General features: G+C 36.4%; 1 protein-coding gene across 2 annotated transcripts in view; it reads right to left on the bottom strand.

The window, feature by feature from the left end:
- HNMT (histamine N-methyltransferase) overlaps positions 1-13,896 on the bottom strand; it is a 39,238-nt gene extending 25,342 nt beyond the window's left edge. Inside the window, exons 1-3 of one of the 2 annotated variants that reach the window (XM_058548612.1) lie at positions 13,780-13,896; positions 13,194-13,340; positions 7,344-7,396 (exon numbers count right to left, since the gene is read on the bottom strand). In XM_058548612.1, the coding sequence (XP_058404595.1) occupies positions 7,344-7,396; positions 13,194-13,330 (190 nt within the window). In that variant the 5' untranslated portion in view covers positions 13,331-13,340; positions 13,780-13,896. The other variant, XM_058548613.1, reaches the window with a different exon arrangement.
- Positions 13,897-14,396: the final 500 nt, after the last annotated feature.

Raw genomic sequence — 14,396 nt, 5'->3', positions numbered from 1 at the left:
AATATCAGTGTGCACACGCTCACTCGTGTGCTCTCGGTGCTCTGATGTGCGTGCTCTCAAATAACCTTCACGACTCTCATCTGGGCTTCACGCCATTTACCTGCCGCATTAATAGTGGTTAAAACACAAATGTTGCTGGGGGAAATTATCCGTCATTCATACTTTAGTGTGAGTAGTGTCTGAGAACCTGGTGTCCTTGTGGAATAAGAAGCAAGACATCATCAACAGAAAACATCAGTTACCTCAAGGAAGAGACAGCAGACAAGCACCATCCTCTTAATCAACATCACCTTCACCCTCAGCATCATGGCTAACATGTACCCGGAGTAGGTATGTGAGAATCTATGGGCTCTGAAGAAAAGCTCTGCTAAGCTACAACACAGGTGAGATTGTTATTAAAGTATCTGTACAGGTATAAATATTATTACCAGTGAGTCAAAAATGGCCAAAGGAGAATTATCATGAAAATGTGTGTGGGAACAGTGCTGTGGGCGTTGGCCAAACAGCTGGAGGAGCCGTCAGAAGGCACTGAGTCTACTCTCTACCATCGTCTCTCATTAACTATAAAATTATGGTTTTAACTGGGTGTGTTTTTCCTGTCCCCAGCTATAAGATAAATACTGTAGAAAACTTGAAACAGACAAAGGTATAAAGTAGAAAATAAATATCTCACTACTAGAGAAAACAAAAGTAACATTTTGGCTTATTTCCTCCTAAGCTCTTCTTTTTATTCTTTGAAGCAAATAATTTTCTTTAGTCTACCCAGGTGAGATCATTATGTATATAGATTATTTTGATTTTCTCACTTGAGAGTTAAACCATGAATATATCAAAATTTGTTTGAATGTGTTATTTGTAGTGGCAACACTAATTCTTTAAAATGGAGATAATTATATATTATAAATATAATGTAAATAAAATATATTCTTTATCTCAATGTATACATTTATATGTGGAAATATGTATGAATATGTATTTATATGTGGAAATATATTTTTACATATAGTTCGTTTTAAATTTTTTGCTATTAAGAAGATCCTGACAACAAATCATGAATTTTTGTGCAAAATCTTAATTTTTTCAGGTTATTCCAAGAACCAGATTTAATGGTTAGAATGAAACCCTTGATCTAAAAACAAAAAACAAAACAACACAAAAAAAAAACAGGCCTAAGGACAAGGGTGCGGGTGCTGAGAAAAGATGCAGGCTGAAGAACTATAGCACATTCTTAGAGGCCCCCTGGGGGGCAAGACCAATCCAGCTGCTGGAGCTCTTGGAGGTGGGGCAGGGGTCAGGGTGGGGGACAGAGATGTCCAGGAGTTCAAGGAGAGGGGGTGAAGCAGCAGCTGGGGCTGTGGTGAGACAGCAGGAGAGTGGCTATTTACCGAGCCTGTCAGTATTTTTACAACCAGCATGACCAGGCTTTAGTGTATTGGATGAATATCAGAACTGTTCTTCATACCTAATGCCACATTACTTTCAGGAAAATTTTGTTTCATTTCATACCCTTACCTTTTGTAAGTGAAAGCTTCCATATTACTGAACCTCATCATTATTGCATACTGGCATTTTAAATCTTCTTGAACTGTTCTCAGTAAAAATTTGAACTTTTCTTATATTTTGTGTTAAATATATTATTAACTAACTAATCAAATATTTTTTCATCATTTCTAACAATTTGTTATTGTTAACAGAGAAAACACAACAGAAGACTCTGGGCATTGACCCCAATCTTTATAACACCCAAACCTCTTGTGGTATATATTACTAGGTTCACCATTTAGAAAATGATGACAGCAGACCCCCTACATCAGGGTTGCATGCATGTGTATATTAAATCACAAAGTTTTATTCAATAGTGTATGTCAAGTGGAAGCCTATTCACTAATTAAGAGACTGCATCCCAAACTAGCACAAGAACTAGCAAGATACAAATTCATCTTTCAGCAAAATTACAGATAACCACATGCCAAGGACTTTCAAGTACATTGTAAATAATCAAAACTGTGAATGAAAAACACTCAATGTTAACCAAAAAAAGAATGTGGATCTACCATATTGCCTTTTACCTATTTTACTTGTATCAGGCCATTACTGCATTCTTATTAATTCTAAAGCTGTACAACTGAGTTTATTTGCTTTTCTAAGTATACAGTCATTTAATCTGCAAATAATGGTAGTGTTGTCTTCACTCCGCTCATTATCCCCTGTATTCTTCTTTCAAGCCTTATTGAATTAGCTAAAACAATCTTGTTTACTCTGGTTTTAATGACAATGGCTCCAATGTTGTAGCATTGTGTTAGTTCTCTCAAATCAGTAATGTATTTGTCTTTAAAAATACTTCCATGTTCACTGAAAGTTTTAAGTACAGTACAATGGGGTAAACTATTTTGATGAAATTATATATGGAGAATAGTTTATTTTTTTAATAATATAGTTATGAATGCCTTTAACAGTACTTTATACCTGAGGCCCCAAACTATGGTTACCTGAAGTAGACGGTCCTAAATCCTATAGATTAGTGAATCACTAGAGTCCATATCCTTCTAATAATGAAGTAACTGCTAGCATGCTGCACATGAGTAAAATAGTTCTTACTCATTTCAAGTTATAGGCAATTAGAATACAGATTAAAAATTGTCTGTATATCTAGAAGTCCCATTTAAATTCACTTCCTCAATATAGTGAACATGGTGTTAGCCACACCACTCTGGAGAAATGCCTACTTCTTTCTAGAAGGTTACTCATAAAACCATAGATTTTCTGGACTGAAAGCACTTCCAATGGCCCAAACACCCAAGAAATCAGTGCCTGAGTCCCTCCATAGCATGTATGAAAAATATTTTTCCAGCCTATGCTGGCACTCCTAGAGTGACAGCACTACCTCCCAAGATGTGTGCTTTCATTTCTGAACAGATTTGATCATTAGTAAATTCTAATACTGAATCAAGAAATGTCTTTCAACCATTGGCCCTTTAGGGGCAAATATTCTGTAGTTTGTTCAACAGAAAATATCTGAAGAAGGCTATAAACTCACTCAAATTCTTTTTTTCTGGGCAAAAAAAATCCACCAATTCCCAATATTTCCTCAGTCATTCCTAATTTGCTGATATAGACTTTTATCTTACTCTAGACCATTGGAATACATTAACTTTTGTTTCCTACTACCTCCTGGCTTCTAACCCTGACACACTGGCTCTTCCAGTTCTTGCCCTAATTACGTTTGTTCTGTTTCTATCCAACCAGCTTAGAAAATTAAACTTCAGTGTCACCTTAACATGTCATTTATGAAAGAAGATAAGATTAATAATCTAATAAAATGAGATTTTCAAATAGCTGGTCATTGCTAAGTACCTAATCTCTCTTTTGCCAGGTCAATAATTAACTTTTATATTTGCTTAGTACAATTTGTTGTACTGACTAAAGTCAAGAGACCTAGGTTTTGTTCTGCCTTTATGGTTCTCAAGTTTCTTACTTGTAAAATGAGGGTGTTGATAATCTCTAAACTCTTGTCTGCTTTTTAGTCTCTGTCGGAATGCTGGTGTCTGTATGTTACAGAACAAGAAAACAATCTAACAGCTCTCAACAAATGCCAGCAAAATTATTACCAAAAAAAGTTATAAGAGGGTTCATACCACCTGTATTTCATATGTGAGTTGCTGCAGTGGATTAAAAAATTATCTATAAACATATACACTATTATATTACATATGGTATGGCAATTGAGTTGGTACACAATAGGTTAATAAAAATAGTAGGATGCTGGATAAAATGAGATTATTTGAGTTATAGTCCTGTCTAACCCTTATAAAACTTTCTGTCATTTGAACATAAGAACGATGCAGCAGATAAAATGATTCTCCTTTAAGCAAAGCCCAGAGCAAGGAGAACACATTGCCCGTTACTGCCTTCTGGAATGTTTTTCCAGGCATCAATGTATGCACTGTAAATTAATAGCATTCTCCCTTACCAAAAAGAATATGGGTTTCTTTTTCTCCATGTACCATCTAGCATAAAGACAACACTCATTAAAAGTTGAATAATAATGAAGCTCCATTGGGTGGTTTAATTTTAGGAGTATCATTGTTGAAGATGGACAAAAAAGCATGTTCTATGAGATTTAGAATACAAATGCAATTGCTCTCAATATCTAAAAATAATTGCTGAAATGAACATGATATGAATACCTTGAATAAAGCAATCTTGGCTGCTCATTGTGTTTCCTTAAAGCATACAAACTCATACACATACACACACGACTTTACACTTCCCAGTTTGGGCTCTGTAAAAGCTATGTGGTCTATATTTCCATTCATGATTTGTTTTTCTCCTGATTTCCTCTCTCTCATTTTTGGGGTTCACATAACATTTATTTCATACATTTTCCTAACATTAAACATATAATCTGTGGGTAACAGTGCTGCTTACCAATTATATTTTATTGATGTGGCAGAATGCTTAAAGACAACATAAAAAAGTTTGCCATCAATTTCCTTTCTTTTGAACTGCTCAGAGCCCTAACACTTGCTTGGCTTCCAAACTGAATTGCCAAACACCTTTCTCCAAAACCTTACATTCTCTCTTAAACTGTGGAACCTCTCTCCACACAAACACCAACCTCTATAGAAAAAAGACAGAAGACAGAAAGGACGCATATCCACCCCCTGCTCATGTTTCTGAAAAGAAAAATCAAATAGGCCCTCAAAGAACATGAGCATTAAGTGATAAAAAAGCAACAATTTCATTTAGCGAGGTTTTTAGTTTGTTTGCTTTTGGTATGTTTTCCCATTGTGGTGGGGAGAAGTGGTAGCACCATTATGAATGCAGAGAGAATATTTGCACCAAAGATGTGCAGAATCTGTTGTGTAAGTGTCTGGGCAACCAAGAAAGAAGAGAACATCTGGGAAGTGAAACCAGAGAGGCCTGTAAGCTAAGGCTGAAGTAGAGCCCTGTAAGATGCATGATGGAAGCTGCGCACGAGGTACCAGACAGGGCCAGTGGCCTTGTTTGCCAGGGACTGGAATTCAGTGACTGATTTAGAAGGATACTCAAGCCACAGGATAATGCAAAAAAGTCTCAGGCACACTGTAGATTGTGGACCATATGGGGAGACCATTGCTCTAAGGTAAGGAGAGGAAGTTCCTCACTGTATGGTAATATATTGTTCTTCTGTGCAGTGTTAGGCAATGAGAGGTTATCAGGTAAGCATCTCCCAGTTGGTATATGAGCACTCAAACTAACTGAGTGTGATGCCCTCTCTCCCAAAACACTGCTCTTTCATGCCAGGGAAATCCAGACCTAGGGATTTTAAATGTATTGCTCTTGATTTTACATAGCTTACTTGAGCAGTGAAAGCTAAGTATCTATAGCTTGAATTTCTCTTGGAGTTCTTCTTATATTTCTGATCACTTTCTTATGAAGAGTGACCTTAAAGGGCACCCATATTCACCCCAAGGCAGAGCCTGTTATTAAGACAATGTTAGGGCTCATTCAGAAGAATTCCAAGTGTTGCTTCCTGTGTTTTGATAAGTTCTCTGTATTAGCTCCCACGTGCACCTTTATGTAAGGAATCAATGTGTGGGCCAAATGTGCCTTTCTCTAGATAGTTTATAAGCATCTGGATAAATTTACATTAGAAATTCAATTAACTTTATATTAAAAGGTCAATTAACTAGGCCATGATAAGGATTGTTTTTAATTACTTTTCCTTGTAGGGCTTCGCTTCTTGTCCAAGCACAAGTGACACTATCAAATGGGAGTCTCATTGCCTGTTGCTTGCCTGAAACTCATGCAAAACACACTGGAAATGACTGTCTTGGTTAACTGAATTAATAGGACACTCTTTGTACAATTCATCACTCTTGTAGTCCTTAGAACTTAAAATATCAGTAAGTAATAATAGAGTATTTTAGCTTAAACACTCTCTATAAGATCCTTCATGCGATATCCTTTATTATTTGTTCTTATTGGTTTCTAAGTTCTTGGTGAAAGATGATAATAAAGTAAAATGATTTTAAGGGTTAGTCCTTATTACATTATATCACAGTGTATTTTATAAAAAAATGAACAAATAATAACAGCAAAAACTAGCCATCCCATTCTATTAGAGGGCTCTTGGTTATCTTTTTTCAATATGGGCCACAATTCACTCATTCATGTGGCACTAGAACACTTAAGAGACTCAAGAAGTTACCACTTGGCACTATGTAACAAGTGGTAATGGAGTGTCCACTTGTCACCAAGTGGTAACCAATACTAAGCCATCACTCAGTGATTGTTTCAAAAGAAAACAATAAATAAATATACATATAAATATATACATACATAATATATATGACCATATTTTATATATTAATATATTAACTCAGACCTCCAAATGACTAGCAACTTAAAAATAAAGCAAACACTACTCAGAAGTTTGATATGAGGCAAAGTCTGGACATGAAATTTGTTGTTTCATTTTTGCAGAAGGGACCAGCTTGCACCCTACAGGAGCAGTAACAATGTGCTAAGCACTTTATAAAGGTTATCCACATAATTCTCACTACAGCCCTATGAGACAGAATTCATTGTTCCCAGTTTACTGATGAGCAAACTGAAGCTTATGTTGCAGCCAAGGTCACACAGTTCATTAGTGGCAGAGGCAGAAACTACACCCACATCAGTCTGCCTTTCCAGACTTCTCATTTTCCCCGGGATAAAAGCACTGGCTCTAAGAGTAGTGAGGCCATGAAATGCTTATAAAAGGGGGTTGGGGAGTGTGCTGAATGCTTAGAGGGCAGTATTGGAACTGAATTAGAGGAAGGGGATGGTTTAGGCAAATGCAACTCAAAGAGTGGGGTCACAAGAGTGTATGTCACTAAGCGTATTTTCCTCATAGCAATACTTTCTCAATGAAGGGAGCTGTGTATTGATTTACAGTCCAGGGCATGCTTCTTATCTCCTGGTGGACCACTAACAGTTTGCAAACCAGCAACCAGTCCATGGACCACACTTTAAGTGGAGCAAGCTTAAGGAATGTCTTATGAAATTTTCCTCTTCTGTGAACAGTTAAATCATTTTGGATAAAAGTTATCCAAACATATCCTATAAGTTTCTCCATTTATAAAAAAGAAATCCACATCTTATCCACATTATAGATAGTAATGATAGCTTATGTCCTAAACCCTATAAATCTATGGGAACATTAATCTTAGTTGAAGTGGTATTGCTCTTACTAGTTTTAATAAGTTATCTTTTCCAAAAGCAAAGAAAAATAGCTTTCCTAAAGAATGAACAATATTGCCATCAAACAGCATGATGTTTGGAGTGAAATACAAATTTTAAAAATGTGTTATTCATACCTGCACCTCCACCAACGCTTAGAATCTTAATTTCTGATTTTGTGTCTCCAATCCTGAAAAAAAATTTATGTAGTTTAAGAAAAATGTGCTGAGTGCTTTGTAAAATTTCATTATCAGGCTTAGTTGAAGAGAACAGACTGAAATTACAGTGAACAAAAACTAGGCCAACGTGAAAGGTCCCAATCATTTCAGTGGTTATATTGTTGCCTTTAGAAACCTGTAGACATATAGGTTCTGTTCATTAACAGTCTTGAACTGGGAGACTTTTACAAACAGTACTATAAACATCTCAGAGGTAGGAAAATCCATTTGTTTAGAGATTGTTTGGAGAACAAGAATAGAAAAAGTAGTATGCTAAGAGAAATAAGTCAGATGGAGACAGTCAAATACCGTATGATTTCACTTATAAGTGGAAGATAAAAACAATAACAAGAACAAACAAACACATGGATACAGAGATTAGACTGGTGGTTACCGGAGAGGAAGGGGGTGGGGAAGGGGTGACTGCACACATGTGTACGGTGATGGATGCTAATTAGTCTTTGGGTGGTGAGCATGATGTAGTCTACACAGAAATCGAAATATAATGATATACACCTGAAATTTACATAATGTTATAAACTAATGTTATCTCAATTAAAAATAAAAGAAAATATTAAAAGTGAAAAAAAAAGAAAAATTAGGCCTTTGAGTCTGGTGATATAATCAGACATTCATTGTAGATGGGGGAAGAGCTAAGGTGAGTCACACTATCTCCATGATATCTGCCTTCCATCCTTCCTTCTTGCTAACTTCCTTTCAATAAACAAATTTTGTTGAACATTTATTTTGTGCCTATCCTAGGAATTGAGGATATAAAAATGAATAAGACACTACTTAGCTCTCAACTTGAAATGTGAGATAATAAAGCCTGCTTTCTGGCTCTAGTACTAGAAATAGAGTGGAACTGATGGACTGGGAAGCAACAGTAGGACTTGCTTTAGATGATGTAAAGGGGTCAGAAAAAAGGAGTGTACAATGACTGTTTTCCAGCTTGGATGACTTGATGAAGCGTGGTGCCCAAAAGGAAGCTGGAGAATACAGTTTGATGGCAAGTTTATGTTGTGTCAGGGTTTTTTTTTTCTTTTTTCTGTTTTTTGTTTTTGAGAAATCTGAATTCAACAGACATTTGGATAGGCAAGATTTAAGCTGGGTGGAGAGAGATCAGGATCAATGATGTATTCTGGAGAATTATTTTCATAAAGTTAATGGTCAAAACTAGGAAAGTAGATTCCCTCACCCAAGGATATTGCAAATTGTTAGAAGAGCAGTAGAATGATGATGTAATGCCAACTTTTAAAAGTCACTGGATTATGGGGAATACACAGAGGAGAGGAAAACAGTAAAACTCAGAGAGATGATAGGACAATTAGATGACAGGACAATATCAGAAGGAGAAAGCCATCAGTAATGTCAAAGGTGGCAGAGTGTACTACTAAAAAATAAAAAAGGAAAAATCTCCATCAAATTTGGCAATATGAATTTTTTTTTATAATAGCTGTTTTAAAACAAGGTTGAGAGCAGAAGTCAGATGGCAGTAGGATTAAAGGTGACTTGATAAAGAGGAAGAAGATCTAGAGATCATTGAAATAGGATGAAAGAGTTTGAAGGGAAAGGAATGATGGCTAGAGGGGGAAGATGAACTGAAAGAATGGTGTTTGCGCTTTAGGGTGGTAAATGAGCCTGTTTTTTGGCTGAAGTGAGAGCTTCTATAGACTAATACAATGAAGACAGAGGTTGAAGCAAGGTTCTTAAGGAAACTGGACAGGATAGAGTCAAGGACACCTATGAATGAGTTGCCTTCCTTGGTTCTACTTATCTTCCAATTCATGCATCTTAATACACTCATCCTTATCTATGCTCTTGGTTAATTCTTTAAAATGCTTATATCTGTGGGTAGCACAAATGAGGCTATAGAGCAGGGGACCCAAATTGAAATCTCAGCTTACTTATATGTTACCGTGAGCAAGTAATTTAACTTCTCTGCATCTTTATTACACTATGAAATAGGATAATAATACCACCTACCTTATAGGATTGTAATAGGTGTAAGTCATGGAGGAGTTGTGAGGATTAAGTGGTTTAATTCATGTAAATCTCTTAGAAATGTGTCTGCACATGACAAGCACTCAACATAGATTAGCAATTATTATTATTCAGGCACTGCTATGTGATTTACATGAATTAACTCTGAATCCTCACAACTCCTATAACAGATACTATTATTATCCCATTTCATATATTATAATGATAACTAATAATTATTGAAAACTTACTATTTTCGAGGCAAGGATCTAAATGTATTACATGTAACAACAACAAAGTTTACTATTTACAGCTATTTACTGTAACTCATACCACCCACCTCCACCTCCAGATAGGGTACTAGAGGATTCCTCCCTGGGGCAACAGGGAATCTGATAAATCTGAGACTCTCCCAGCAAACAGCTGAGTCCACATCCAATTATGACCATGAGCTACCCACTCAACAAACTCTTCTCTTACATACACAAAGGGGCTCTGAACCACTTTTGAGTGCTTCCTTATTTGATTGGATGGACAACCAAGACTCATCAGGTAGTTGGGGAGCACCCCTAACATGAGAGACAGAGACCAAAAGAAACAGAAAAAAGGGGGCCAGCCCCGTGGCTTAGCGGTTAAGTGTGCGCTCTCCGCTGCTGGCGGCCCGGGTTCGGATCCTGGGTACACACTGACGCACTGCTTCTCCGGCCACGCTGAGGCCGCGTCCCACGTACAGCAACTAGAAGGATGTGAAACTATGATGTACAACTATCTACTGGGGCTTTGGGGGAAAATAAATAAATAAATAAATAAATAAATAAATAAAATTATAAAAAAAGGAAAAAGGGAACTCAGTGAAACATGCAGAGAGCAGAGGAAAATTTTATAATAGATAAGAGAAGGTATAGATAAGAGAATAACATGTTATTTCACATCTGTGAAAGATGAACAGGATGCTATAAGAAAAGAACATTCTTGTAAATTAAAAATATAATAGCAAAAAATTAAAAAGGGCTGAAAGATAAAATTGTAGAAAACTGGAAATACAAGAAAATTAGAGAATAAATTCAAGAGGTCTGGTGTTTGAGGAATAGAAGCTCCAGAAAGAGAAAAACCGAGGGGAGGAATGATTAAATAATACCAAAGTTTCCCTCAACTGAAGGATCTGAATCTCGATTGAAATGGCCCAGGGAGTACACACAAAACTGAGTGAAAAAGACCCACACCACAACTCATTATCTTAAAACTTCAGAGTACTAGCTATAAGAGAAGATCCTAAAAGCGTCTAAGTAAGGAAAACAAAAACAAAACAACAACAACAAAAGGGTCACAAGCTGAAGATGAGAAATTTAAATAGCATTGGATTTCTCTACAGTAATTCTAGTAGCTAAATAAAAGGCAATGGAATATTACCTTTAAATTTCTGATACAAAATCATTTCAGCATAGAGTTTTATACCCAAACTATCTAACAAAGAGGAGCATAGAGTGAAGGCATTTTTAAACACACACAAAGTCTCCAAAAGTTTACCTCTTAAAGGATTAGCTAAAGGAAAAAAAAAACAAAAGACTGAGGAAACCAAGAAAAGAATGCCATGAGATCCAGAATCAGAGAATCCACTACTGAGAGAGAAGAGAATTTCTACAAGGTGAAATAAATTCCCTCATCAGTAGTTGTATAGAAGGCCAAGAGCCAATCACCCCAGGTTGGAAGAAAAGAACAGAGAGCTCCAGAAAAGATGTTCTCATGGGGAAAAAAAATTACAGATTACTTGATCTGTTGGAATATAGTGAGAAGAGATTAATACTTCTGTTTGGGGTATAAGTAGTGATAAGTATATAGAAAACTAAGAAAAGAAACTAAAATCAAAAAAGTAGTTAACTCTAGGAAAAGCAAAATGTTGTACATGAAAGAAAATGTAATTGAGGTATAATGCGTTGTTCAGTTATGAATAATATGTACATAGGAAAAATATGAACACAAATTATTTAACAAAAAATTTGACATAAATATATTGATATGATAGGGGAAGAAATGTGCATGTTTATTTAGCTCTTTTAATACAGTAAAATTAAGAAAGAGAAGAATAACATGTTATTTAGAATTAGGAAAGAAAATTCCGTAAGAAAAAACTAAAAAATTTTAGTGTTGACAGTGGTTGCTTCTGGAGATTGAGAGTCGGGGATGCGAGTGGTTAGGGCAAGGAATCAGTATTTTTGTTATTATTGTTATAAGCTTTTAAAAACCATTTGACTTTTTAAAAAAAATTTTTTTAATGAAAAATGAAGCAGGCATGTTGCCTACTTAAAACATTATTAATAACTTTAAGCAGCAATTTTAAAGGTCCTTCAGCTAAATCTCTTTCCAAACATCACCTTCAGAAAAAAATTACTTTTTTAATAAATGATACTTTGACTTAGATTATTCCTAATTATATATTACCACTATAATGCAAACTTAGTTATGCCTTTGCAAGTTCTTCAGTCTTTCATAAATTCTACACTCAGTATTTCCAATTAGATTGTAAACACTTTGAAGACAGGGGTCATCATTCATTATGTTACATCCACCTATGGTGCTTCTTCAAACCAAACTGATGGCTGAAGGAAACCAAGGATCTGGATAAGCAACAGACATGAACACAGATGTTTAGTACTGCAGAAGAACTCAGAAATGAACTCATTGCCATTAATTTTAGAAATGAGCAAAAAGACCCAAAGAAGTAAACTATAATTAGTTCCTAGATAAGAAGTTGTCTGTATTTGCTGTCCACTTTGATTTTTCATTATTATCCTATTACTTGTTATTAATATATAATACTCTATTTAAAAAAAAAATTTAAAAACTGAACCATGAAAAATAGAAAGGGAAACAGAATTCCATATACATCGAACAATGCCTGCTCTGGTCAGGTAGAGGTACTGTCCTGGTGAAAGAATTTCAGGCCTACAATAGAGAAATACAGCAAAAGATAAAAATATCAGTTTCCTTTGCTGTTGCAAATTGGATCCACAGTCATTTCTTCCCAGTTTTCCATCATTATTTCCTGAAGCAGAGTAAATTACAGTAATCCACCCCCAGATAGATTATTTGATTATCTTTAGCATGTGGAATCTGTTACTCTTATAATGCTTATCAGCTCTGGCACAAATTGAACACATTAATCACTAAAAAAAGAAGTCTTTAAAAAGGGTAGGAACTAGTGAGTTTCTCTGATAATAGGAAAATGCTTTTTTTTTAGGGCTACACTGCTAATATTAAGTTAAAAGGAAATGACATTTTTTTTTTGAGAGTGATACTATAATAATTGATAAGGAAAATGAATTTAAATGGATATTAGGAGAACTGAGGGGCACCCGCTCAATCCTCAGGGGCAAACAGTATTTGACAATTATTTATATTTGATTCTAATGAAAAGAATACTAAACTCCGTTTGGGACTTGTTTGAAATCTAAAATTTGGAGGAGGGCTAAAAAATCTGAGCTCAAAGATTGGTATCTTATCTTCTCCCAAATGAACATGGATTTGTGCCTTCAAATGGTTAACGCTTATCTCCGTGCAGCTGGAACTACAGCACAAGTCAGAGCCTTTGAATGTTTAAAGCAAACGTCTAACTAAAGCACCGCAGGAGAAGGGGCGCAGGGGGGCAAGGAGGGCAGAGAGGAGCCACTACCAAGTAGCTTGTTCTTATCCCGGTGCCCAGCCTGCCTGGCTGGGCTCGACCCATCTATCACTGCACGGAACAAGCCCGAGGCTTGTCCCTTTGAGAAAAATGTCCTTTTCTGTTACCTTGCTATTATGCCTGGCAGCTTCCTGTCCATGAATTCCTGCATGCACTGGTGTTCCGTGGAATTGTCGAGAAACCTCCGAAAAGAATCAACGTATCTGCTGTGGTCAGAAAACAAGCTCCTCATGGAAGATGCCATATTTGGTTTTCTGAGGAAGACAGGGAACGAAAGAGGTTTAACTTCCTTCTCTTCCCAGTTCCTTCTTTCTCTCCCCACCCCCACCAATTTCTATCCAAAAAAAAAAAAAAAGCTTGCTTTGAATTTAATTTGCAGGAAAGGCTGGTCACTTTACTAAGTAACAAAGGTCATTACTAAGTCAGTATTTGTGGAGGACTTTGCGCTGAATCTTTAACCCCTACACAGTTGTTTTATAAGAAAGAGAGAGAGTAAAGCAAGGCAGTAAATCCACTGCCAAACCTTGTTTCAGAAATCCTGAAGTTCAGAGAGTTGTAAAAACAGACTACCTTCTAATCACTTCCTGTTATGTCAGCAGCTGCCATGAGTAATTTCCAAGTGAGAAAGTGGCTGCTTTAAGGGTCAAAGGCAACAGACACAGGAATAAACATGCAGGCTACAAGGCTAGATACCAGTTTCAAAAATCTACAGCTGCTGAAATCTTCCACATAGTCTGTCATCTGCCTCCCTGCTGTCTGTAGGAGAGCTTCATGCCTTCACATCCCTCAGCACTTGGACTTTAAACTGATCTGCTGCATTTCTTCAAATGCTGATGATTTGTTGTGATTCAGTGGTCCCTTTAGAATAAACCATCAGGGAGGAACCAGAGAGCTATTAGCTAGAAAGTCTCCAGAGCCTATGGGGGGTGGGAAATGAGAGGAATTTAGGAGGAGTCTTAGAGCAGGAATGCAGGACACAGGGTAAAAGGATTGCATAGGAATCCTTCCCTAAGTGCTTCTGAACATGGAATCATAGGTCATGAGGGTTGGATGAGCCTTTGGAGGCCCAGAGGTATCACCCATCAAAAGACCCAAAGTGTTCAAGTATTCACAGGCTGGGCCTTTTACCTGGGAAGTGGACTTGAAGAAGGCAACCCCTTATCCAATATAGGATTTTTAATAATAGTATCCAATTCGTGGAAGAGTTATGAGAATTAAATGAATTAATTCATATACATCCCTTAGAAATGCATCATCTAAACCATCCCCTTCCTCTGATTCAGTTACAATATTGCCCTCTAAGCATTCAG

Source organism: Diceros bicornis, chromosome 10 (genome assembly GCF_020826845.1).
Source record: "Diceros bicornis minor isolate mBicDic1 chromosome 10, mDicBic1.mat.cur, whole genome shotgun sequence".
In the NCBI taxonomy this organism is placed as follows: Eukaryota; Metazoa; Chordata; class Mammalia; order Perissodactyla; family Rhinocerotidae; genus Diceros; species Diceros bicornis.
Note: the sequence above shows the minus strand (reverse complement) of the source record. Positions and strands in the feature narration are given on the sequence as shown.